General features: G+C 49.7%; 6 protein-coding genes across 6 annotated transcripts; 5 read left to right on the forward strand and 1 right to left on the reverse strand.

Moving 5' to 3' along the window:
* Nucleotides 1–1068: 1068 nt before the first annotated feature.
* ETH_00011780 (uncharacterized protein) lies at nt 1069–1483 on the forward strand (the record flags this gene model as incomplete). The annotated part of the gene is made up of 2 exons (XM_013376567.1): nt 1069–1156; nt 1353–1483. 2 exons carry the CDS (start codon nt 1069–1071, stop codon nt 1481–1483), a joined length of 219 nt encoding a protein of 72 aa, XP_013232021.1.
* A 644-nt stretch (nt 1484–2127) lies between these two features.
* Nucleotides 2128–2676, forward strand: ETH_00011785 (uncharacterized protein; the record flags this gene model as incomplete). The annotated part of the gene is made up of 1 exon (XM_013376568.1): nt 2128–2676. The coding sequence occupies one exon, from the start codon at nt 2128–2130 to the stop codon at nt 2674–2676; it is 549 nt and encodes a 182-aa protein (XP_013232022.1).
* Nucleotides 2677–6198: 3522 nt separating this feature from the next.
* ETH_00011790 (uncharacterized protein) lies at nt 6199–8523 on the forward strand (the record flags this gene model as incomplete). The annotated part of the gene is made up of 1 exon (XM_013376569.1): nt 6199–8523. The coding sequence occupies one exon, from the start codon at nt 6199–6201 to the stop codon at nt 8521–8523; it is 2325 nt and encodes a 774-aa protein (XP_013232023.1).
* Nucleotides 8524–12582: 4059 nt separating this feature from the next.
* On the forward strand, nt 12583–14928 carry ETH_00011795 (uncharacterized protein; the record flags this gene model as incomplete). Its single annotated transcript, XM_013376570.1, has 8 exons — nt 12583–13033; nt 13167–13237; nt 13390–13559; nt 13673–13720; nt 13835–13884; nt 14037–14138; nt 14289–14410; nt 14674–14928. 8 exons carry the CDS (start codon nt 12583–12585, stop codon nt 14926–14928), a joined length of 1269 nt encoding a protein of 422 aa, XP_013232024.1.
* A 334-nt stretch (nt 14929–15262) lies between these two features.
* ETH_00011800 (uncharacterized protein) lies at nt 15263–17524 on the reverse strand (the record flags this gene model as incomplete). Its single annotated transcript, XM_013376571.1, has 10 exons — nt 15263–15331; nt 15476–15631; nt 15825–15935; nt 16048–16108; nt 16225–16307; nt 16410–16721; nt 16825–16858; nt 16978–17051; nt 17183–17284; nt 17384–17524. 10 exons carry the CDS (start codon nt 17522–17524, stop codon nt 15263–15265), a joined length of 1143 nt encoding a protein of 380 aa, XP_013232025.1.
* A 956-nt stretch (nt 17525–18480) lies between these two features.
* On the forward strand, nt 18481–25138 carry ETH_00011805 (uncharacterized protein; the record flags this gene model as incomplete). Its single annotated transcript, XM_013376572.1, has 8 exons — nt 18481–19378; nt 19633–19840; nt 20038–21445; nt 21728–22281; nt 22445–22694; nt 22842–22941; nt 23152–23264; nt 24041–25138. 8 exons carry the CDS (start codon nt 18481–18483, stop codon nt 25136–25138), a joined length of 4629 nt encoding a protein of 1542 aa, XP_013232026.1.
* Nucleotides 25139–25728: the final 590 nt, after the last annotated feature.

The raw sequence follows: 25728 nt of genomic DNA on the forward strand, positions 1-25728 counted from the left end.
CCTGTATTCATGCTCACCTTCCAGTTTGCTCACTTAGTGCTACAAGTCAACGTTCTGCGTTTGTCCTTCTATGAAAGGGATACACCGAAAGCTGTACACTCCGTGCATTTTGCGGGAGAACGTGTGTGCCGCCAGATATTCTCTGCCGCAAACGAGTTCCAGCTGTACAGGGGCAAACCATTCTTCTGGCTCCAATGACTTAACTATCCCTCCTTCAGCGTCACACCAGAAGCCGTTAACGGTCCCTAAACCTAAGCCATGCATCAAGCAAATGCTACGCACTGAGATTCCCAGGCAAGCTAAAGCGGTCCTCAAGTGCCTACACGTAGCAAACTTGCTTCAACATAAGTCAAAAGTTAGATGGAACCCTCTAATCGTCCTTGGTGCTTTGATTCAGGCTGAAGCTTGCTGCACTTACCAACAGAACAGCATCTTCTTGCGTGAGCAGTACCAGACGATTGCCAACCTTACAGGAGTTTATTGAGGAACGGCGGCACCTCAGAGAGGTTGCCACTGAAACTGCAGGAGGCAAGCAGCTACTGACGGGACGGGGTAGTATAACTCATGAACCTACCAAACGCTGCTATTGTAACTGTACCTGAAGAAATCAAGGGCTGCAGTGGAGCTTACATAGAGCGCTATGTAAGAGATGATGAAAGGCCAGAAGAGCAGCCTACAAATAGTCTCACGCCATAAACAGTTGCCGTCTTTGTTGCTTTTGCTTTGGCAGCCAATGCCGGCCCGACTCCTGCTTCTCAGAGCACGGAAAATCCCGAGAGTCAGGAAACAAGTGGCAATATTGTGAACACTCCTACTACACCTCAGCAAGCTTCTGCAAAACTGGAAACACTGCTCATTGAAGCAGACGAAGCATTTTGGACCTCGAGAAAGCTGCCACATATGGCTGGTTGGTCTTCCAATAAAGCACCAAGACCGATGTCCGGTGGGAGAAGCCGCCGGTCCACGGTAAGCAGGCGGTCCTGGACAAATGAACGAACTGCAGGCCTCCAGCAAGCGACTTGCAGAGGTACTCTTACGCCAGAATTCCTCCAGGCGCAGCTTCAGCAGATGGCTGCCAGGAACGCTGCCCAAAGAGCCCCCGTTTCAGCGGATGATGCGAGTCAACTAGTTGCCACTGATCAGGCTAGGAAACTACGTAAGACTTAACTTGTGGGGCAGTACATTTTTGGACAGCCCTTATTGGAGCATAGTTGCTCTGGCGTGGTTTGCGTCGTCACCCAGGGTCTCTTAGGTCTCTGCCTACGTCACGTTGAGCAGCCCGCATGCGAGTTCCCGTGCACTCGTCTACGAATGTGTGAGTTCCATGTTCCCCTTACGCGTAATTTTTGAAGGTCAGGCGAATCTCTCGTCGCGGCGGTGTGCTTGGGGAAAGCCTCAAGTTTTAGGCACAGCCCGGGCCGCGAATGAGACAGAAAAGGCAATGAAGCGAATTAGGGTAAAAATGCTTCTGCTATTTGACTAACTATACATCTGCCGCACTCACTCTGCTGCAAATTGTAAAACGTAACAGGTGGGGAGGGCAACTCTGTTTCGTCACTGAAACACCTGAAAATAAGTGAAGTGTGGTCTTGCAGGAATGCCTGCGGGCTCGCAGCGAAGTGAAGGAAAAGGCAAAACGTAACCTCAGTGATTTATTGGACACCAGGGTAGGTGATATAATAGTAGGATTTCAGATTCAAGCCATAACTACGCGGTTGCCGCTTATCCCAGAGCCTTGTCGCCGCAGCTGAATCGAACGATAGAGCCACTGCTTTTTGTTCCCCTTGTGCAGACACTGCGTAGCTTTTTTGACCCGGGCACCAGACTCCGCCTAGTGCAGCATATGAGAAGAAGTTGGACGCACCAAGAGATGTTTGTGGTCGATGCATTGAGGGTGATATATGCACGTGGCATGACGTATTTGCTGGAAGCGCAAGGAAAAAGAGTGGCGCCTCTTCCCCTATTCTTGCGTTGAATTAGCCATTTTAATTATATGGCATGTTCGCAGCTGGGTAGACCAAATGCCCAATTAATGATCAAAGTGGTAGCCTCTCTGCCTCCGGATGTATTCGGTCCGCATAGCATGTATTTCTGATGCAGGGAGCAGAATCCTGCAGAAAGGCGGATATGGCTGACTTTATAGAAGCGTGGTACTCAGATCTGATGGCCACCGTCGCTGCGGGACTTGGTCATGTCGCAGAAAGGGCCAGCGGGACTGAAAACAAACTGCAAGCGAATCCAGTGCAAAAGCTTCTAGAGACAATGCGGAGGGATCTACAGTATGGTCTGCGCTACCAGGAGCTAGTAGATTACGTTTGTAACCTCACCGAAAACGAAGTGGAAACACTCATGTCTCAGGTGAGGGATTGGAAAGTTGGTGTTGACAGGAACATATCGTGTCAAAGCACCAAACGATCACTTTCAGATGTGCTCGCAAGGACTTGTCACTATAGAGCCCCCCACAACATCTTGGTGTTCGTACTTTCAAATATTCAGGTGCTCATCAAAAGCAGTCTCGTGTTCGAAGACCCCCTCGAGGAGCTGCACACACTTTTGCGCTGCTTGAAAAGCAAGTTCGGTCGAGTGCCGCCTGCGCTTCAAACTCAACTTGTGCGGGCGCTGTTGGTTCGTCCCGAGAAAGGACGTGAACTGTCAGCCCCTTATAAGCAAAGTTAGTATGCCCTCAAAAGTTCCAGGGCAGTTAACCTCCATCTCAGTATGAATCCAGGTCTATCGTCCAAAGGCGGAGCCACTCTAGTAGAGTTGCTTTCAAAGGATGCGCTTTCCAGAAACAGCTTGTGTAAATATTTTAGAAAGGTCTCGTTTGTACGGAGAACTATCTTTGTGAATAAAACCATGCTACTGGATGCCCAAGTTGCGCATTCATCTCGGCTAAATGCACGCAAGGTGAGCAACACCCTCGCCACTGAATAATTTTGCGTGGACTAACAACAACAAAGCTTTGGAGACTTCAGCAAAGTGAGGCATCCGAGGATTTGAGTTAGTAAGCAGGAACCAGCGTCTCGTTGGTAAACTCTGGATGGAGTGGTGTTTATTCTAAGCGGTTGAATCAATTTCATACTTTGAAAATTGTCACCACCATATAAGCCACCTACATGAAGTAGAACTGGGTTCAGGATGAGATGCATGCTTCGTGCCGTTTACGGATAGGGCGCACTCTCAATAAACATTGTGAACAGCAACTTCCAATTATTCCGCTAGTTTTTGGTAATAATTCAGTCCGTCCTACGTTGGGCGCGCAAATGACAATTTGTAGAGTGAAATAGGGAATCGAAGGCTCGTATACTTGCCGTCAACTCCACGTAGGCTTCTGCATGTGGAACCACAAAGTCCATAATCCCTGAGCCTTTTTTGGCAATGAATCCACTGCTTGGTGCACTAAGGGCAAAGGTTGAAGCACAGAAAATATTAAAACAGAAATGCAGAAGAAGAGAGCAGGGATAAAGTTGTGGCGGCAGGCTGTCTACTTAAGCACAGGTTGCCTTTGTCGGGTCATGGTACATTAGCAGCTTCGGTACCACCTGTTGCTAACGATTGTTGCAATTTTTGCTTTTACAGCATTACCTTGACATGAAATCTTGCCAAATTCGCACTGACGGTAGACTAGCGCAGCAGGTTTCACCTCTTGGAGTGAAGCATATACATATCCGCAGTAGTACTTTGAGGGGTTTTGTGACTTCGAGTCTGCTACCCGAATCCACCAATCGGGTGTGTCTTTTATAGTTTCAAGTAAATAATCTCGTCACCCTTGGCGAACAGCACAGCTTTGTTAGCGTCAGCTAGGCAATTGACGGGAATTGCTCAATTGAGACAGCCTGCTACTTCGCTTCCATAGGTTTACGTATAGGCGCACATACGCATTTGTGGCAATCGTACAAGCCTTCGATTCCACATTGCATGCCCAATGTAGGACTTGGTGAAGACATCTAGAATGAATAAAAATAACTGAAGTCCAGATGCCAGCTGGTGCGTTGTGGCAGCAGCACTTGAACGCTTTTAGACCAGCTATGGCTCTCTGTCGCCGAACGCTCATTCAAAATTCTCGAATTTAGGCTGAGTAGCACGGATCTCGGCCCATAGTTCACTTGCGGGAAAATTCCTGTCGCGTCTTGTGGGATTTGATCTTACTTGCTGCATTTGACCGTCTTCCGCACTGCCATGGTCTACTTAATAAGTGTGTAGCAGAGCCTAATGCTTTGCATTCGTGTTGCTGTGCGGAAAGCCAATTATTGCATATGGGGCTGCGCAGCAGCTGCTGAGAAGCGGAGCAGAAATCTTGATTTTATCTTGAAAGAATAACCAGGCTGTTATAATCCTGAAGTGACCTCCTGTTCTTGCCGAGGGAAATCTTATGGACAAGAACCACTGAGATAGTGTGGAAGACTGAAACGCTTGACTAGGCTAAAATACTATGAGCAATGTGGCAGCGTGCCTAGTTTCTGAAGTCAAAAGTTAGAGACGGGCCCGCGAGGGAATCACAAACAAGGTTGGCGGCAGCTCCAACTAGAGCATTCAGAAGTAGCGGCCTGTAGGATGTAGTGGCTCCCTCAGCACTCTTTTGAACCTTGCCACTAGCTTCTTTTGCTCATTTTACTGCGAATACTCAAAAATTAGTCAATTGAGAAGGCATGAGGGACACGAGGAAAAAAGTACATTTTCTCTTATTGCTTTTCACGCAATGGACTCTTGCATTTGAAGACAGAGAGGATTATCCCCCGATGCCGAACCGACCCGAGGAAGTTTCTTTACTGCCATGTAAACGCGCTCGTGTTCGTCTTGAATGCCCATCTACGATTCTTTTTGCATTAAGCGCACTGCGTAACGAGACTGTTACTGAGCTTGCAAAGTGTCTTTCGCCGCGATGAAAAAATGTGAAACAGCAAGACTACAGCAACGATTACCAGCGGCACAGCTAAATGTAAGAACCTCCTCTCTTCGAGGTAAATATTGTTGCACAGCAGTAGCTTGATGTTCTTTCTATGTATGCATAGGCCTGCCACGCGCCATCGTTGACGTGTGGCCTCTGTCCTAGTAAGTAAGGCCATACCATCATATCTACCGCAAGGCATACCCACGGAACTTGATATATGCATAGCCTGATAACAAAGATCTCGCTATTCAATATGTGCAGCGGTTCTACCCAACAGGACACCAGAGCCTCATTTCAGTTACTCCATAATATTTAATGCCAACTGACGTTCTAACTAAGCCAAAAAATTCGGAGAGAAAAGCTTGGAGTGGCTCGTAAGTCTCATGGGTGATCCGCGCACAGGAGCTGGCTGCCGTGCAACATATCTCGAGCTAGTATCACCAGAGGCAGTGAGTAGGTGGAGGTGTCGGATTTACCTAGAGTGAGCATTGTTCCCTCCCTTGTCATGCTGAAAATTCCAATTTTTGCAGTGTACTTCGCATTTTTAGCAAATAGAGTGTGTGTTTTAGTCCGCATTTTCTCTCGTTTTAGCTGAAAGCGCCAAGGAGGCGATTTGTGCCGCCGAACCCAAAAGCCACCAGCCCCCAAGACCCACCTCCTAGAGCTATGGGTGGTAGTGTGGGCCCTTTGCAAATTTTAGTGCTGCACATGAAATTTTGTTTGTCGATGAAATGACCTTGTAGGCTTCATGTTGAGGTTCTTTGGCTTGAATACGCGTCAGCTCAGCATCCTTTTTTCAATCTGGCCCCTACCAGGCGGCAGGCAGCCGTCATAACCTTCTACTCAATCTTGGCCAGCAGAGCCCAAGAGTACGCGACATCATTGTAGCGTTTTTGTGGCCGCATGGTCCAAGCGCCTGTGGCTTCTGAACCCAGTGGCAGGCGTCGCTACTGGCCCGGCCGCCAGTTTGTAGGGTGATATCCTGAGCATCCAGGGTCTTCATGCCACTTGGATTTTCGAAAACAGCGAGACGTTCCCGAAAAGAAGGGGGCCGAAAACTCCATGTATACCATGATGTGAGAGCGGGCTAGGGCCTAGCACTGGCTCTTTCGTTTCTGCCGCCCACATGGGCGATCCCCCGTGACCTGATGGCTGCTAGCGTCCTAGGCACTCAGCCAAGCTTCCAGTCGCGTCTCTAAATCTGCTGCGGCCTGCCTTGCCGCATTTGTGTACCCTGCAGTCTTTAGACCTCTCAACAGAAGAGGCTGCAGGGACACTACATCATCAGCGGCGAGGAGAGGACAACAATGTGTCCTGGGCGGGAAGCTTCGTTAGAAAGAGGAGCTCTCTGCGAAATTCGTAGGGAATTTCGCTCTCTGCCTTCGGTTTCCGAGAGCACAGAGGCAGACGAAAACTTTCCTGATCACCAGAGCCAGTCTATGGCGCTTTCCTTGAAAGGCACACTGCCACAGCCATGCGCCGGAGCCAGTCCAGCGGATACAGGCTTCGCAAGCCGAAAATTTCTTGGTGGAGGCTGGACCTTGTATACGAATGATGGAAGCACAAATCAGAGCAACTGCGGAAGCAACGGAGTTCACGTTGTATCTGAAACGCTGCCTTTGCCGGACAGCGATTTGACCAGCGCCAACAAAGAGGGGCGCTGCTCTACCAACCGCAAGCGCAGCCCAGCTACAGCAGGTGTTGTTCTTAATACGTCTTCAAAGCCCTCTACTCCGGTGCTACTTTCCGATGAGGATGAGAGCGACGATGGAGTCGCCGTTTATATTGACGAGGGAGAATACGACCACACCAGTGATGGTCTACTTATCACCGAGTATCGTGTAAGCTCTCGAAAATCTAAGGAGATCCGCATGTTCAAATCCAAGTGGATAGCGCAGATGCTTGCGAAGAAAGACCAGCTCCTGAGACTTTCCCCTGCAAAAAAGTCGGCACGGAAATCCGCAAGCAACACTGAGACAAGCGGGCACGCATCTGAGGTCGTGTCCCAGTCAGGCAGCGGCATTGAGTTTTTGGAGAGTAAGCTGAAAGCTTTCGCCGCTTGCATGGTTCCAGAGACGTTGGAGTGCATCAACCGCTACAGAACACGGTGGGCACATGCCCCAAGCGACAACTCAGACTCTGACACGGCACAGAGCACCAGCAGTGCTTCACGAGGGGATAGACGTCGACGTCGAGCGAAGAACTCAACCTTCTTAACTTCAGTAGGAAGGCAGCATCCTTGTCCAGCGAATCTGCAGCACCCTCCTGGTGCACTGCGACGAGGACAGATTTCACATCCCAAGGATTGCCAGCTGAGTCTCGGATTGTCAGCGAGTGCTGCACTGCAATCATGGGGTCGTTTTCTTAAGTATATCAGGGAGACATGCAAATGCTTGCCACCACGACCAAGGATTGAATTAAAAGCTGGTCTCCAGAGCGACGATGACGATGAGCAGGCTCCGCTTTATATGTGCCGTCCGGGATCTGTTCAGCGGCCCTCGCCGCTCATCAGCTACAGCCTAACAGAGCACCTCAGGGCCTCTCGCACAATGTTTTTCAAGCAGTTCAATAGGCGACGCCTAGTTGCGTTCAACGGGAACTCTTCAGGGAGTGCTGTAGCAGAGCAGCCGCCGGCGGGTGAATCGCCTGGTGGCGGCGCCGCATCAGCTTCCGTAGCTGCGCAAGTGCCTCCAGGAAACGATTCTGGGATTTGTACGAAAGTATGCCAAGAAGGCGCCGTTGACTCAACAGCATCACAGACCACAGATGCAGTCCCTTTGTATGATATCACTGCCGAGACATCGACGAAGTTCGGCGACATGATGCGTCTCGAGGACACTGCACGCATGCTCAACGCCTCGTGTACATTCCGCCTGGCAGCAGCTCCTGCTTCTGTTGTTCGCCTAAGAAAGTGGGGGCCGAAGACGCCTGCTGCCACGAGGTCCTGTAGCAGTGCCCCTGGCTGCCCTATGGGTAATGTGCACTCCTCTTCGGACACGGCTGTGCCAGCCGTCTCCGCAGCACCGACTAAGCAGAAACGGAGTGGATATGTGACTGAGCACACCAACCCGCACGCGTCAACAGCTGATGCGTCAAGTCAGAGCGTCGAGGGCAGTCGCACCGGTAAGCGCCTGCGAAAATATTCAGTTCAGGGAGTTTCCGACTCGTCAAGTTCATGTGCGGGTCAGCTTCAGCGGCAGATGAGCTTGTCGGAAGCTGAAGTCAAACAGGGAAGCAAATCAGACGTCGTGTATACAGTCCATGCAGATGAAGACACCCTAGCGCTTAGCGGCTTGGATTCAGAGTACTGTGCGCGCGTAGAGTTCGCGTCTCGAGAGCCAAATCGGGCTGCGTCTTTCGTGACACACATAGACCCGTTGCAGCTAAACGGCAGCACCTTGCAAGAAACTCCGACAGCCTCTGCCGGGCCTCAAAAAAGGAGGCGCAAGGAGAATGTGCTGTTGAGTGATGATGAGGGCTCGTGTGTAGAGTGCACGCCTGTGTTCGAGGCAGCACGGGGCGCAGCGTGTTCTGCAGAGGCGGCAGAAGAGCTAGGCCACCAGCGCTCACTAATGGCTGACAAGCTCATGCTAGCCCACCTCATGCCCTACCTTCCGCAGTGTGGTCCGTAATAGGAGTGCAGATTTAGCGGTCCGAAATCTTGCTTGGACGAGCTGCACTAAACTGAACCGTCTTCTCCTCTAGAGGATGAGCAACTGGAAGCACAGTTCGTCTGGTTGTAACGATTTAATCTTGCTCAGTGCGATCACGCAAGACCCAGGGAAGCTCCAAGTGAACTCTGTCTGCAGGTGCACGGGGTGATGTGAGGCCCTGCTGTAATTACTTGTGTCAGATTTCGTGGAGGCATTTTCGCCCGAAATAGATCAGTAGAAAGTAGCTCCCTGAACACCGAAACATAAGGCTTGTTTAGGGGCTAATAGCACTGAGCTGTGCATCAGACAGCAAGCACAGCCGGCACACTATTTCCCCAGTAGAGGACGCTTGCCTGCCTCGCAAGCATCTTCAGGCCACGGAAACGATAGGCGACCTGGCGAACGGCTCTTCCAGGTTGCCTGCGTTGCTCTAGGTTGACGCTTTCGCGTACTGCGCGTCTTCAGGGGGCGGTTCGTACATGCAGTGGGTGACTTGTAGATGAGAGGCACTCAGCGGAGTACTGCGTCATCCAGCACAGTTGGCACGGCACTGTCGCCTCTAAAGGGCGGTCAGCATGGATTTACCTGTGTCCTCTGACGCGCCTGCTTTCGCGCTGCAGATGGAGCAGCAGGTACGGTGATGTCCGTGCCGCTGCTGTCAAGACGTACCTGGCCAACGTTACAACGGCTGCCGTGGGCCGGAGGTTTAATCTTATGCACTGCAGTTTAGTTGCTCTTTTTCAAGGAAAAGCGCAAATGTGAGCTCCCTTCACTCTGGTGTTTGCGCCAATTTTCCGTTCTTCATCCAGCAGGATTCGGCATTAAAACACTAAGTAAAGGTGCTTTCATTAAGCTACACACTGAGATGAGCTCTGAAACTTCAACCGACAAGTTTTACTCCCTTCTGATAAAGCTCATCTGCAGCCACTGCGCTTAGCTACAGTAATAAACGTACGTGTGGTGGAACCTAAAATTGTAAATCCCTATGAATCCATACAACCATAATACAGAGTTCACACCCAACCTTTTGGCTGTGATTTTTTATATTTGCAGTTGGAAAAAACGAACATAATTTTACACTTCTTTTTCGTAAATGCTGACTATTTAGGGTCGTTCTGAAGTGTCTAACTTTCTTGCGTTGCTTGTCGCCTTAAAGTTGGTTGGCGGCACACAAATTGCCGTCACCTGCAACCCCTTGGTAGCATGCTCGTGCTGCCCATCATGACAACACTGCATCCAAAAGCCAAATACACACAAAAATTTCACAAGTACCTTCACTCCCGCAGTTTGAGCACAATCCTACAAATGAAGCGCCATACTCGTGTGATAGGATGTCCATCCCCTTCATTAGGCAAGATTTTCATCTAGCAAAGCTTTCCGTGATTGCTATCACTTACTCTCGCCATCGACAGTCTATTGTGCTTGTCTACATTGAGGCTATGTAGCCGCGAATGATGCTTTAAAGCCATTTGGTAACCAGACGTATGGCATCATACAGCACCCTGCAATGAGACTACAACACCACTCACTAGGGGGAGCTAGTGAGTGACGTCCTCCATCTTGGCATTCTGAAGCATAATTGGGCGGCGGTGATGCTGACAGTATCCAGAGAAGTTATGACAAGATACGGAAGTCTTCTATTGGGTTGCAGCTTCGCATTTATTGTAGACGCCCTGCATGGCGTATCGTGTTGGAGCAATGCCGGCAGCTGGTGTGCATTAGGGAGTAGAGACATGCTACGAAGTTTTGCAAGGACAAAATAGTGTGGCTACCAACAATTCAGGCCTCCTTAAATAAAAGCGGTAAATTTACGTGTTTTGAGGTAAGTTGGCACTCTTGGTTATAACGAAAACTGACGAAAACTGACAGAGATATTTCATGCGCAAGTTCCGCGGATGCATGGTGAGCCCGCTCGCGCGTCATTCCTCGCGAGCTTGATTAAAGTTGACACTGGCAGCAAAAGCCGAAGTATTCAGGAGGTTAATACATCTCCAGACAGGGCAACTTTTCGGCTACGTAGAGATTACTCTGGGTAGCCCATCAGAGGTAGAGGTTGAGGATCAGCCGGCTAACGCCGGCTCAGACGAGGGGTCTATCGATGCATTGTGCCGAGCACAGGTTACGTGAGCAGGTGACAGGCTTATGCCCATGCATATGTCGTCTTACAGGTCCCTGCGCTGCCTTCAGCCATTAGTTCATTGCCCCATTGTGCAATGGACTGTGGCGCAAAGCCACACCGCAAAGCCAAAGACCCTTTAAATGGGAGGCTGTAGGAAGGCAGCATTTTTGAAAGTCCCTGCTCAAAGCAGGTAGTATTTGTCCACTGTATTATTGAAACATTTGCATCAAACGCAGCTCCTTGTGAAGACACGGTGCAGCTGCATCCAGCATAGGTTGTAGCTTCAATGCTTCTAGCTGCACTCGCGCCTTCAACAGTGATGTACTTTTAGGCACCGTTAGCCCCATAAGAAATTATTCCATGCCTTCAGCACAAAAAGTAAAAATGGTTTGACCCTTGTGTATTCGCCCACGTTTCAGCACTGCGGTGCCCTGCTCAGCCAATAGTTCTAGCCCCAGCCCTGTTATATCGAATTCTACTAGCGAAAATTGGAGGAATGCTGCACAGGAATCACGAGTACCTCTGAACTCTATAAGTGTTGTCTGTCTGCTAGCAGCTCTGTACTAAAGAGTTGCATAGCAGCTCTGTACTAAAGAGTTGCACCCGCTGAAATTCCCTGCTTCGCGCCATGGAGCAATAATGTTTGATTATTTTCGAACTTCACAGAACCGATGTGAGGGCGCTGATTTTCACGGCAAGGCCAGCAAGAAGCCAGAAGCTCGACATCATAGCGGCCCTTGAAGCGCAGGGTTGTCTTCCTGCAGAGGTATCCAAAAATGCCAAACCATTCTGCGTATCGCCACATGGTGCCTACATTCGAGAGATCTTCCCTGCGATTCTTGAGTATCAATGCCGCGGACAGAACTCTAGCACTAAGATCCATGTCCATCCAACATCGCTTGCTTCTGGTGGGCAAAGTTGAGCCTAACCTCAAGCACCTGGTTCTGCGACGCCAATAGTGCTGTTGGCTATTTTCCTGTGCGTCCTAACCAAGGCGCCGTTGGCCCATCATGAACAATTATAAGGGCAGCCTGTATATTGAATAGGTATACATCAAAGTTATATGAAATTGATTGCGGCTTCAGCTCCATGAGAGGGTTTCAGGTCGCTGGCGCCGAAGCGCACTTGACACGCTATTATCTTAATGGAGGTCACTTGTTAGAGTTAGTGGGTTCAGAAACCACCTGTGTAAAAAACAAGCTACACAAAGGCACACATTTCTCACCATCCAACGAAGTTGTAGGAAAAGAAGACCGCCGCTTTGGGGGCACCCCATGGAGACTGCGTCGATTGCAACCTGTCCAATTCAGCGTTTCCGGAGCCTGACTCAGAGGCGACGCTTCAACATGAATTTTAAGCTCGGACCATAGTAAACGATCATGAATTCATCGAGTGGCTCGCAACTTTGTCCCTAACCATGCCAAAGAGTGTGAGGCCGAGCCGACCCCAGCATCCGACTCATAAGTTGCTTGGGGAAGGGAGTTAGTTTATTTTGTATTGCACATTTGTACTATTTAACAGCACCTTATATAAGAAATACCTCGAATTGGTAGAAGCATGAACGAACACGCACTTTATGCAGCTCTCGATGGCCCCATTCATTGCCGTGCATGCCCACCGCAACGGAAATGCCTCAGTTTCACGTATAGTTGCGAAGGGTTGTCTATAGTTAGTACATACTGTTAAAGGCGGAAGATATGAGTAGTTCTTCACTTTACAGGATTATCATGAGCCGTGCGATGGCGTTAAAATTTCATGTTTTGTGTGTCGATTTGAGCCGATGTGGTATATAACTGGTGGAACTACAGAGCTGAAATCACCTGGCGAGTGACATGATATCTTCTCTGATTCTCGCATCTTTCGTTTTATAATTCTGTAGCCACTCCAGCTTGTTTTAGACGCTTGGCCCCTGGGACAGCATGAGCGCACGAGGCGGGGCGAGCTGGAGCAGTACATACAGCAAACAATATGGCAAAGACCGCTGGAGTAACTTGCTTCAAGCTCTTTCTGAAGCTCCCAATCAACTGGCTTTTGTTGCCCCAAACATATCCCACAGCGCGCTTCGTTACCTTTTGAGGAAACAGCGGCTCGTTCCGTGCATAATCCCCAACTGCCTCACCTGCTCAGATAATGCACCGCTTAAGGAGAATAACGTAGTTAACACGAATACAGCAGCCACAGTTTGTGGGTCTGGAACAACGGCAGCGCCTACTGACTGCAACGTCAGTGATGGGCCCTTTTCAGTCCCGTCCCAGCCTAAAGCTGAGGCCAGCAGCTGCCCCGCACTACATGGAAACAACACTGAAAGCGTAGCCGTTGTCGATGACGACCACGTAATAGAGGAGGCGAGGACCAAAACGTACTTCCTGGGTAAGTTTTTTCTGTACCTCGGCAGCTCTGTGTATATATTTTATCTCTCTTGGAAACAATCGCCCACGGGTGGAGTCCTCTGTCCGTGCATGCTTTGGTTTATCCATGTGCTGGTGTCCATACACTTCCTCAGACGGTGCTTCGGCTCTCGCTGCCTTTGTCCTTGAAGCGCGCCCTGGAGAGGTCGTGCTTGACACGTGCGCAGTAAGTAACACCTGGCTTGTAGTGGAGTAAGCGCATACTGTAAATTTCATTTTGGAGAGGTGATGCATTTATATGGAAATATTTGCCAGTCAAAATTGTAAACATTAAGCCAAGGACGCATGTGTTTAAGTGCGCACTGTACTTATTCGTAGGCACCAGGCGGTAAATCCTTGATTATTTCGAGCATGATGTCACAAGCAAAGCTTCCATCTTACATCATCGGGAGCAACAGTATGTCATATGAGATCGACGGCATTGACAACGATGACGAAGCAGGGGGACTGTTGGTATGTAACGATGCTAGCCGAGACCGACTGTCGCGGTAAGCTGCTTTGGCATTCATACAGGTGATCACAAACACGCCTCTAACGGTGACCGTTGTGCCGCTGCATAGCCAGAGTGTGGAGTGAGGGGCTTTCCGTATATTTTTTTCAGGTTGCAGGCAACACTTAAAAAGTTCCTTCCACCGTATGCCACTGCAGGGTGAGCCGCCTGCGTTGTAGCGTAGGGCCGTTTCAGATATTTGCGCGCCCACATTATAACCGAGCTTGAGTGTAAGAATAGAGTTCTTGAGGTGCAACCGATTAATGTGCACAGGCAACGGCTACAGTTTAGCTGTGCAGATGTTTGCAAGGGTGGTGCATTTGGTAAGATAAACGCGTTAGGCCCAGTCCCACCACTACTTAAGTTATGGAAATAGTACTTCTTTTTCCCTTTAAGGAAGCAATAGGCATTCGGTGAATGCATGCGGGCTGGAATCTCCCAGAGAATTTTGGGTTGACTATGGTTGAGCCTTCAGAACGCTTCGCACCGTACGACAGGATTCTGCTAGACGCCCCTTGTTCGTCTGATAGACATCTCCTCCGCAAGGGAGGATCCGCAGTTGCCAAGTGGTCGCAGGGTGAGAGTTGCTGCAAGTTTATGCGTGGAGGACGTACCGACACCCTAAACTAACTAGCACTTAATCTCAGTGGCTTCTGTGGTCATCACTATCTGTGGGAAGTCTGCTTGCGCTACAGTGAAGCGTATGTCATGCAGTGCGGTTCCACAGGCACTCCAAAGGCCCACGCAGAAAGGCAACTTAAAATGCTACTTATTGCGTCGAAGCTTTTGAAGAAAAATGGCATTCTTTTGTATACAACATGTTCGCTGTCTGAACTTGAGAATGATGGCGTAAGTGCAAAGCACTTAACATCGAGCCCGAGCGACGTCACCGTAGAAGCAAGCAGAGGTGGCACATAGGATTGTTTGTGGCTCAGGTCTTAGAGTCGAATGCTAGCACATATACATGGTTTGCAATATGTTTTGACCAGAAGGTTGGAGCGGCACATGAAGACAACGGATCACAGGCACCCCGTAGCTGCATAGAGGCCAGGCCACTCGTGTTCAGGCACTGAGTCGAGCCTAATGCTTCTCGGGCCTTGAATGCCTTTCAGGTCATTGACAAATTTCTGAAGAAGGCAAAAGGGAACGTGAAGACGCTGCCACTATTTGATGGGGAATGGCCTCCGGAAGTCAGACTAGAGGGCTCTCCAGCGAATCAAGACGAGACGACGCATGAAAATGCAGGACGGGAAAGTGGCTCTGCATTATTTTCAATCGAGAAGCTTAAGCACGGTTATGCTATGCTTCCTGACGTGTCAAGATTCGGGCCCATGTACTTCTGCAGGATGCAGATCCTGGGGCACTGACTGCTTTTAACTACTTTGAACAAGCTGCTCAGCTGCACAGTAAGTGCAGCGTGAGCGAGCACTATGGCTGATACAATGAACTATCGTTCATAAATGTTTTTGGGCTGCTTGCAGATCCGCATGATTAGTTATTCGATTAACTCATGAATACCTTCTCACATGGAACTACCAGAACAGGCTACGCGAAGGTTCGGGAGCCGTTTATACAAATTCAAGCTTCTCGAAAAAAACGGAAAAATAGGAATACTGCAGACTTCCTTGAAAGAGTTAATATCTGCTCGTTTGCTGCTGACCCAAATGCGTGTAGGAGGTGTACTGTTGTTACAAATGCTTATCAACTGGCACCCCCAGGAGTCACTGCTTGAAACCCGTATTTTACTGTCAGTGGGCGAGGTTCTGGCTCCTGAAAGCAGATATACAAGCTGCAGAAGCAATAGCTAGGTGCCGCAGCGGTTACTGAACTGTTGAGGTTTTGTGATACATGCAAGGAGGCCTACGTAGTGCATTTGCTCGCCCTAATGAAATATGGCAGCCTGAGCTGGCTTACATGCAATTCGTGGCCAGATTCCTTTAGCCGCTGAATCCGAATATCCCCGAGCTGCTGACGCAGCGTAGATTCATCTACATCTAAACCCTTCGTCTTGCAGAATACTGCGACTGCCTTCAACATTGCGGCGTCGTAGTCGCTGCACTCTTTTTCAACCTGTATGCGGACATTTGCGTACTTTCGCCACCGGAATTTTGCTGGTTTGGCGCTTTAGCTCAGAAATGCTGCGTTGGCTGTTGGGGCACTTGAATATTAGGCATACATGTTACGCTAATGTGCTGCCTTCATCCTGGTGATGCCGTCACAGCTTTGCACTCATGACAAACTCGACAGATGCAGGATAGCTCACCCGCTGTGCAATTTCACCCATCATTATTCCAAAATGCTTCCTTTCTCGCTCGAGCTGTTCCTTCATAGCCTGGTGGCTGAGCCTATAGCACTGTATTCTCTTCTCTGCCTCCTGAGGAGTCCACGAGCCACGCAGTGATAGAAAGATGTAGAAACGCGCAAAATGCACCACTGGAATTTCAGTATTTAAGATACAGACGCCTAGAGATTCGGGTAAAACATACCCGGACAACAAGAGCATCAAATTGTTGGCGTTTGCTTATCATTGCCTTTTCAAGGTTTGCACTGCACAAAAACATGAAATCGCACTTCGGACTCTTGTTTGTTCATGTAGCTCCTGTGTTTTCTGCTGATAGCGTGGATCTGCAAAGCAAAGTAATCTCACTGGCAAGGCGACTCACCACTTAGTCCGGAGCTCCTCGCGCTCATTTTGCGCTGCTTTATGGGCTTCCTGCGCCAACTGGCGGTATTCTTCGAGAGCCTTCTGGATGCGCATGTTCGCAAATGCCTCGTCCAAGACGATATGTTATAGGTGTCTTAAAGCTTCTTCTCTAACTTGCACTCGGTTACTGCATGAAGCACGCACCTTTGTTCTTTCCTTCAAATCTTTTTCAAAGTTTCTGCATGCTGTCTCTGCGAGTTCGCGGGCCTTTATTCGCTCGGTTTGGACTTTTTGACGCTCCTGACGCGCTGTTTCGACAGCCTCTGTTGCAAGGTTTCTGTACTTGCGTATGATGAAATCAACCTGTTGTACTAGCGTTTGTTTCAAATCGCGCTTTTCCTTTTGGATTCCGTTCCGAATGAGCTTGAGCTGTCTCTCGTACTGCATGCGCATCTCCGCGTTCCTTGCGCGCTCTTGTTCCAGCAAATATTGCAGCTCTTCAGCTGTGCGTGTAGCCTGAAGATGACATCACCGAAATATGAAATAAGAAGCTGGCGCAGGTTTCTGTGCAGCCCTTTTCTAGGCATGGGAAACTTAGGGAATATACTCTCTTTCTCACCTTCGTGAGTTGTTCATGGCTTGGCTCAAGCCACCTGCAGCGAAACGCACAATGGCAATGAAAGAGCCGGCCACTTAAAGAACAAGAACCGTCGTATTCTAGCTAGCTAAACTTCTGCCATGAGCTGGAAAAAATAGATGAAGTTCCTCTCACGTGGGTCCAGGTTGCTGATAACGACCCCCCTCATAGGGAAAGGTCAGATGCTCAGTTCGGGCATCTGCTAGTTGCTGCAAATTAAGACAAAAAACGAGATTTCGCGGGAGCTTTTAACAGGAGAAGCAGCATGCAGTGGATCATGCATACTGGTAGCTAGGGGATCATGTGAGAGCATTCAGATCCGCTCACACTACGCACTTACCGCGTATGCTTCATCAAGTTGGGCTCTCAAGAGCTCTCTAGAGTCTTCTTCGCTAGCTATGCGTGCCGTTAGCGTCTGCACTAGTTGAGTCAGCTGTTCGAGCTGTACAGCCGTATACGCAAACACACAGACAGGGCAACACAATGAGACACAAGGGCGCTGAGCTTCGCTTCAGCTCCATAGGATTTTTAGACCGCTTACTTGTTCCTCTACTGTGTTGACGCCCAAGCCAAGGTCGGCCGGTGATGTGTCGTCTTGGCTTTCCTGAGCCATTGGGGCCTTCACAGACTGCGGGTCTCCCGAAGGCCCTAAATGCCTGGACAAACCGAGGTTTTTTGACATCTTCCATATAATGTGATAGCTAGAAGGATAGTATTGGTCGTTCTTCAACCATCGTTAAGTGGTCCTCCCCTGCAGGGGCAACCGTGCACTGCCTCCGGAGCTCACTTGCATTCGGCTGTATGGAGGGAAGACAATAAGCTGAGATATGTTTGTTTATGTTAGTATTTTGAAGAGTATGACAATTATGGAGCAATCGCAAGCTAAGGAGATCTCGATCTGAGTCCACAGACCCACTGGCGCCTTAAGGCTACAAGCACAAACACTGAAATGACGCTTCGGATTTTTGCGTTGTCTACAGTAAGGCGAGATGCGACTCGCGTTTGAATACCAAACTGTTCTTTCTCGGATTGCATATGTGGTGTAAACTGATAGCGCAAAACTTATTTTCTGTGGTCAAGAGGGCGCAGCGCAAGACCACTGCCGCTGGGGGTGATCGCAGGCCAGCGGGCCCAGTGACCGTTGGCACCCTTGCTGCAGTCTCTAAGAAATCTTGTCCCAGTTTGACTCTTTTCTCCTTTTAAATTTAAATAATTTAAATTTTAGACGCTTGTTTCTGGGACCACCCTTCCAGACAGCCTGCGGAGCCTTCCCCTCAGCGAATTCGCTCAGCAGTGTTCAGCAGCTTTCCCACGGGTAGACCAAGTGGAAACATAGATGTAATTAGCTTTATTGTTTTAAATTAATCTATAGGAGCTTTTTGAAATTGCTTGTGCTTTCATCTGGCGATGGAGGACGTCAATTTTGGAACAGACTAGCGGCAGTTGACACGGGCTCGCGTTGCATCTCCTCATTAACAGCCCCTTAAAGGGCAGAAACAAGGGTTTCTTCCCTATGTAGATGAGTAGACATGCCATTTCTTTTGATCTCGAGCACAAGCGAGGACCGGGTCAAAAGGTGTATGCTGGGGCCGGCTGGACGTGAATCCAGACACCATCCGACATGCTAACCATCTACACATGTACTCCTTTACGCCCAGGATGAGCACAGGGAAAAACGAAAACTTGGGAGCTCGAGTGCGTCCTCCCGTCTTGGCGGTCCCTGTTCGTGAGGTTTCTCCTTCCCGTTACTCTTCAGGAAATGCAGGGGACGGCGGTGAGCTGAAACGGGAGTCCGGAAGGACTGTGAGCTCAGCCGCTCGAGTCCAACGGCATTTACCGTCGGGGACAGAAACGCCAACGTCCCCTGCTTTCATGAAGCTGCTGTCACAGCGTTCGCCCAAGACTCCCCAATCTCTGCGCTCTCGGAGCCCTAGCGTGATGTCCCAGCTCTCCGGCAGACGCAGAGTCAGCAGTCCAACCATAGCTGCTTGTGCTTGGCTAAGATCTTCTTCCGATACCGCGTCACAGTCGCAGGCTTCGCTTGCCCACGCCAACGGTGACAGTGAGAGGTGTTTCCAGAGCCGAGAGCAAAACGGGACGTCTTCCCAAGAGTATGCCATTCTCACTCGCTCTCGTGAAACGTGTATCAGGCGAAAGTCTCGTGAGGATCACGACGAGTTGGAAGAGAAAAGAGGACAGTCCAGCAGCTGGCAACGCCACAGGAGCCACAAGCCCAGCCATAAGAGCTCGAAAAGAAAAGAAGGGGCTATGCTAGTCCCGAGGGAAAAGAGTACAAGTGAAGTTCCCAGCAGTGGCTTTAGGCCTCCCCCGCGACAACTGATATCACCTCGCCGGCTTCCACCGCCAACTTTTGAGAAAATCTTGCTAGGTTTGGTGGATGCGGACTTCGCATCCACTACTGGCGATGCGGATGTGTTCGGGGCTGAGCGCGCGAAGGAGACCTTTACTGAGAGACAGCAAGAGGACGATTGCACATCTGTATCTGTATCTGCTGACCCTCCCGAAATTGTCATAGGTACGCCTCATACATAATTGACTGACAGCCGCCGTAAGAAAACCAAGTGACGGATCACAGCTGCGAGACACGGATATAAAACATGCGCGCTTGCCTGATGCTCCGGTTCGAAGTAATACTCTACTAGGCGGGTTCGCATTTTCCTTTGGTTGAAAATTCGGCATGATGTTTACAGCATAAGAGATCTGAGCTTGCGGAGGGAAAGGCGTGGGACTGTTTTTGCGCAATGCCTTCTACTTGAGCGTGTTTCGCAGACCCAGCGCCAATCTCATCCTCCTCTACTCCTTGCTCTACATTTCGACAGCCGCTAGAGAAGAAAGTAGAAAGTCAGAAGGACGGACTTATTCCTGAGCATTTTCTTTACATTCCTCCTTTGCGTCTTTGTGCGTCCTCTGCGGAAGGGGGCAGGCCGGTGCCAGCCCTTAGGAAATCCTCAGAAGACGAAAGCCAGGTTTCCGTTAGGTCGGGCATCACCTCGACTGGCTTCTTATTCGCCTTAGTTTCCTGCTCCGCCTCACTGTTAGGAACGCTTTTGTTGCTGCGTACTTGTAGATAGTCAATAGCACCGTTTTTCCCGAGTCCTTTTGCCTCATTTTTTCTCAGAGGCTTATCTTTTGAAAATGGTCTCAAAGTGTGGTTGTGCGCCCTTGTCATTATAGGGAAGATCGCCGACACATAGCGACGCTGTTTTCATTGGAAGCAGCAGAGTCAATAGCTCAGAAAACACGGCTTCAGGAGCAGCTGAAGGCAACAAGCCCTTTCCGCTTGGCAGAACTGGGGTGTAGTTCATCTTCGTCTCAAAGCGAAGGGATAGAGATAAGTGCTCCACCTGGAAAGTCGAAGCGCCGCCAGAGGTCCACTCTGTTGGAAAACATTGTGCGTGAGCATGACTGGGAAGACCAAGAACAATTACTGGAGGACAACATCCACATTTATGCAGACCAACAGGGGGCGGGAGAGGACGCAAGCGAGTCCGAGTCACCGCCGCCCCTAATAGAAGACAACAAGGAATGGGAAGCCTTTGCCAGTGATGGAGACCTGAAGGGTGAAGCAACTGTTGTAGTACCTGCAGGCACAGGTAGCCCTCATACCATTGACAAGGAAAGTCCTAAAAGCCTCGAAGCCGAGAGACCAGGCCTTAATTCAAGCAAAAGATCTGGGGAACATGGGACTGAAGATATTCCAGGATCTTTTGATGCTGTCTGGGGACGCTCGGATCGTTCTGCTCAGAGTCAAACTGGTGCTCCAAGCAAGGACAGCCAATCTGATGATGAGAACGATCACCGCGAGCTATACAGCGCAGATAGCGACGACCAGAAAATAAGACGAATGGCAGATTTCTTGGGCATCTCTCCGCTCCATTCAATCGACAGAGATGGAATGAATGAAGGTACTAGCCGGATAGCTTTTGCCGAAGACGCTTCAATATCTTCGTCAAGTGAAAGAGGAAATGCGCAAGATGATTTATCCCCTGCACTATCCCCAGAACGCCTAGAAGTAGATGGAATCTATGAAGGGGTCACGATGCTCCGACTGGGAGATCCGACGGAGTGGGAAGTGCGTTTCTCAACCGATGACTGCTGCTCAAACAGCCCCTGCGAGTCCCCTTTTAACAACAAGGAGCCAGCATTATTGTCAACACCAGAAGCTGATGGTGAGCTGTATAAAGAATATGCAGGGAATGAGCCTGCGGAACTCAAAGAAGTAGAACAAGCGGAAGAACGCAAGCATTACACGCAGGGTGTTGAGCCGTCAGGCCAGTTGCCTGAAGTGCCGCCAAGCCTCGCAGGTCCCTTATCCCAAGAGAGGAATACCCCGTCGGACCAGTCAAGGATGAATAGCTATAGCAGCGCTCAGTTGGTATACATAAACACAAGTGACAAATCCAGACCGCCTGCAGAATCCGGCGCTGTAGCTGTGCGCGTCACTAGTGAGCTTCATCATGGTGCTGCCCTGGCCGTAGACACTCGTCTCAATTCCCTTCAGTCAGTCAAAAGCGACGACTTGCAGACAAGTTTGCCCGTAACGCGACGGTGTCTGTCACTGGCACTGCAAGGCCAGAAAGTGGTACGTATTGTTCTTAGTAAATCTTCTTGACTTGCAACCTCACTCACCCTTAGGCAATTCTTCCTAGGAGCACCTACCTTGCTTTCAGTGTCATATGATTTGCTGTTGAGATACTTCTTTTGTTTGAGTCTCGCTCCTATGTTTCCCATTCTTGGATTATCTACTAAGGAATCGCATATTCAGAAGGCACGGCCAGTACTTTTCAAGTTTCGCGGGCATACAAAATTTAAGAGATCGAGGAAAGCTAATTTGCCTGTTTGCTTTTCATGTTTCTTCTTTCAGAACTTCCAAAAGCAGCAGGGAATCCTAGAGAAGGACATCACCGTGACGCCTGCTGAGTCTGCAACTGGGAGCGATTCGACCGCTGGAGAATGGGCCGACCGAACAGCAAACCCGGGCCACGGCAGCGCAAGTAGCAACTTCCTTGGCGAAAGTGAATACGTTGTTTTTGAGGAGTCTCAGGACGAGAAACTACCTCCGAAGGTGCAACGGCTCCGTGTGACCACACGAGCAGAACCTCATCTCGTTGTTTCAGCTAAAGAAGTGCCAGGGGCTAGGCTAAGGCGGCCGTCACAATGTGACAAACTTCACACTACCGAAGACTCTGTTGAAGCAGATGCCTGGCAGGAGTCAAGCACGATGCCGGCCCATGAGACTGCGGCCGATGAGGTCGACGGTCTGCAGACAAGTCGTCAAACCAGCGGCTCCCTCTGTGAAGTTGATTTGTCTGAACCCTCCAAAGCATGCAGTAGTTCAGTCTCTTCCTTGCAAAACCCAGATCCGATGCCAAATCGTTCCGTGGAATCTATAGAAGCTGTCAACCGCGCTATTGTTGGGTAAGCCGTACAGCAGGCTGATGGTGTTTCCCTCATGTGCGTAGGATTTTCTCTCTGGGATTGACACGTTTGCCAGCGGCATTGTATGTGATTGTACCTACTGGAGGCTTTAGTATCGCACGACATTGAACACGTAGGTGTGCGCTTTTATATGGCTTTGCAGATACGCCTTCGGCCGCAGGCTACATGTTCTCATAGTTGCTTGCTTGCTTTTGGCGGTTTTGGCTCTGGTGGTGGTGATATACCTGTTCGATGGAGAGAGAGGTCCCCGTTTCTTCGTCGGCTTTGCCGTAGCTCTTTCATTCATTCTTTCTCTATGTGTTGGAGCCATCCAACTGACGGCGTCTCTCTTAAAATGGAGAGCCCTAAAGTATTCCGTAGATCTAGACCTCCGCCAGTGCATCTTCTCTGCGGTGAGCTCAGCCGACAATAGGCCGACAGGAAACAGCTTGGGCAGCATTTCACACGTTGGTAGCTTTAGACGTCAAACAACGAAGTGTCTCTCCCTGAGCATCGTAAATTTTCGTAAGTATGTGCCGTCTCGCGCCAAATGTACGCAGCTACAACGATTACGGCCTGAATCAGACGCTCGAGACCCATCAGTTGAAGGTTTGGAGGAGCGTGGAAGGCTCCTGCGGCTTGTGTGCAGTTCGTTTGTTGGTAAGCCTAGACATGGCTGACTAAAAGGGTCCTGCAAAAGCTCCTTTGAAACCTCAGTAGGGGAGTTCGGAGATCCTGCAGGGGAGGCGAGCTAATGCAAGCCCTGCAATCTCAATGCGGGGCCTATCAGACATTTTGCTGGTCCAAGTATTTTCGGTGTACCGTCGGGTTATGAAGACTTCCTTTGTTTGGCGTGTCTTTGTCTTGCAGACCTGGTCACACAAGGCTCTCCTTCTCTGGGCATGAGCAGCAGTCTGGAAAAGCGCTTTATTTTGGCAAACTCACTTGCTGGCCTTGTTGCTGCGGGATTTATCGCTGGCCTTGTATGTGGCGTCCGTACAGAGGAGAGTTATACACGTATTGGTTTTCGGGTTGGAGGTAAGGCAAACTACTCGGTTGGCATTTTGGTTGACTACTCCCACATGCAGATGCAGCGTACAACTTCTGGCACATTGTAGATAAGCCTGTAAGTGTTGCACGAGCACTCTCATATGACATTGCTGAGGGACACCATGCATATTGAGAATTTCTGGCCGCATTGAGCATCTGTGTCGAGTAATTTTTTTGTCAAATCGACAAATATAGGCAAGCTGTCTGTTTGTTCATTCTCCCTGCATAATGGCTGTCATGTGGACTTATTTTCAGATGCCGTTGCAGTAACGGCAGCAGCTCTATATGCCCTTTCGCTACTTGCAGTGTCGTATTGGTTGGCAACTCCTCCAACTTCAGCAGCCCTGAGGAGCACAGTTGATAAACACGCTGCCTTTCAGTACCTTTGGACCCTAACATTCGTTGACTTCCTCCTTGGCAGAAGAGTGGTTGCTTCGAGGGCAAGTGTTCTGCAATTGTTCACTCTAGCGTTCGCTCGATTAGAAGTAGCTGTTTGTACGAACTAAGTGGCGCTGCACATGCTGATAGTTGCTACCGCAACTAACCACACCTCTGAGCTTAGAGGAAGTGAAAGATGATTTGAATGCTTGCAGTTCAGTAGAAGAGTAAATCGGAAGCGCAATAAGGCAACACCAATAACGTGCACATCACTAATTAATGCGTGGCAAATTCAAAATTCAAAGCGCTTTCTGCCGTGTGATGCTTTCAGTCTGCGGAGGACATTCGGTTGCTCCCCATGGATAAGGGTCATTCTTTGCATTTTTTTTCGTCTTTGAAGCGTCTTTCGCACAGACAAGATCTGTGCCTGACAGCCATGAGCACTCGTGGGCTTCCAGCATTTCTGAGAAGCGACCTCATGACTGCAAAAATCGTGTGGCAATTCCCCAATGGCGTCTCCCTTCAACGGTTTAAAGGCTTCCGGACGGGTCAGCGAGCATTGCTGGCGCTGACAACTACACCGAAAGCAGTAAATCACTCACGAGTGACGTCCCCCAGAACTGTTTACCTAAACTTGATTTGGTGCGGCTGTCGCGCTGTTCCTGAGGAGATCTGCATTCCCATCAGCTTTGACCACGCATGCTACGAATCTGTCGATGCCTGGAGTGTGCTAACCAAGTTAGAATCCAACTTGTGGGAGCAACAAAGTGCACCAGGTTTCGTTTCGGACCAACAAAGACCACAAGATGTCCTATGTACAATTCTCACAATGCTCCAGGAGGACTTGACGGGCTCATTTCTTAAGAGCCAGATGCGCCGCTATCTCAGCGAGCCAGAAACGCCATCATCCGCATCTCGTGAATACCCTCTTGTTCTTAAAATTCCTTTGAGCGTATTGAGCGCTGAGAGATGGTGGCATTGCGGCCCTAGTCGTCTGAGAAATGCGGGCTCGGCTATTTCTTGCTGTCCTCTGGTGTGTGGAGGTGGAAAGAGTTTCAAAGGGTCCGATATGGAGAAAGCACTCGCGCCTAATGCGAAGCAAGAGGAAGAATGCGCTTTGCCAGAGCCGAAATCCATGGAAAGCAAAGCATCAGTGATACTGGGGCCCTGGAAGGTGCAAAGTCAATCTCTTCGCTCCCAGTCGCCGCTGCGAGCCGTGCAACTGCAAAAAGTTACAACCCAATGCCTAGAAATGTTTGGCGAGGAAAGTGATTCTCACTGTGCGGCCAAGTCATCCGTCCGTAGCAGCGATGCTGGAGCACCTTTAGAGTGCGCATCTCTCTGGCTGTTGTTTACATCCGAAGATCAGCGCGAGGCGTTCATGCTATGTGTACAGAAGGCTCTTTCAACCTGCCAAACTGAGGGTTAATAGAATGAAGGTGGCTCCTCTTTCGGCATTAGGACTTAACGAAGACGCTGGAACCAGCAGCAGGCCGTAGCGTCTGTGTGTACGGGCGTACCAACTTTCTCTCAAGCTACCTCTCGAAGGCCCCAAATTAATGGCCCCAGACTACCATGCTTAAACTATCAATCAAAGTGTCATGCCGTTAGGCGGCATCACTAAAAGGCAAATCCTATTGGTAAAACGTACAGAGCACTGTTTGCACTTCCCTCTTTGTACTGCACACCAATAGGAGGGAACCTCGGGAATTCGTTTTATGCTTTTGTCGCTAACAGTAGCATCCCTCTACAACGCTGTAAACATTAATCCACTTCAAATAAGGAGGGCTTCAGTTTGTGTGCCGTCACGTTGCATATTGTGCACCGCAAGACGATACAGTGCGTGTGCCGGGCCGCTGAAATGACGAATATGTTTACATTTTCTAGCTTTTCACGAGTTTGTTCTCGTTTTCTAGACGCTAAACGGCAGCAATGTCCCCACTACCTCCCACTTAAGGTCCTCCACTGTGCGGCGGAAGATCTAAAACGAGAGGCCGCAGTACACTGAAGGCGCTGGGC

This window comes from Eimeria tenella, genomic scaffold (genome assembly GCF_000499545.2).
Source record: "Eimeria tenella Houghton genomic scaffold, Eth_scaff37, whole genome shotgun sequence".
Lineage (NCBI taxonomy): Eukaryota > Apicomplexa > Conoidasida > Eucoccidiorida > Eimeriidae > Eimeria > Eimeria tenella.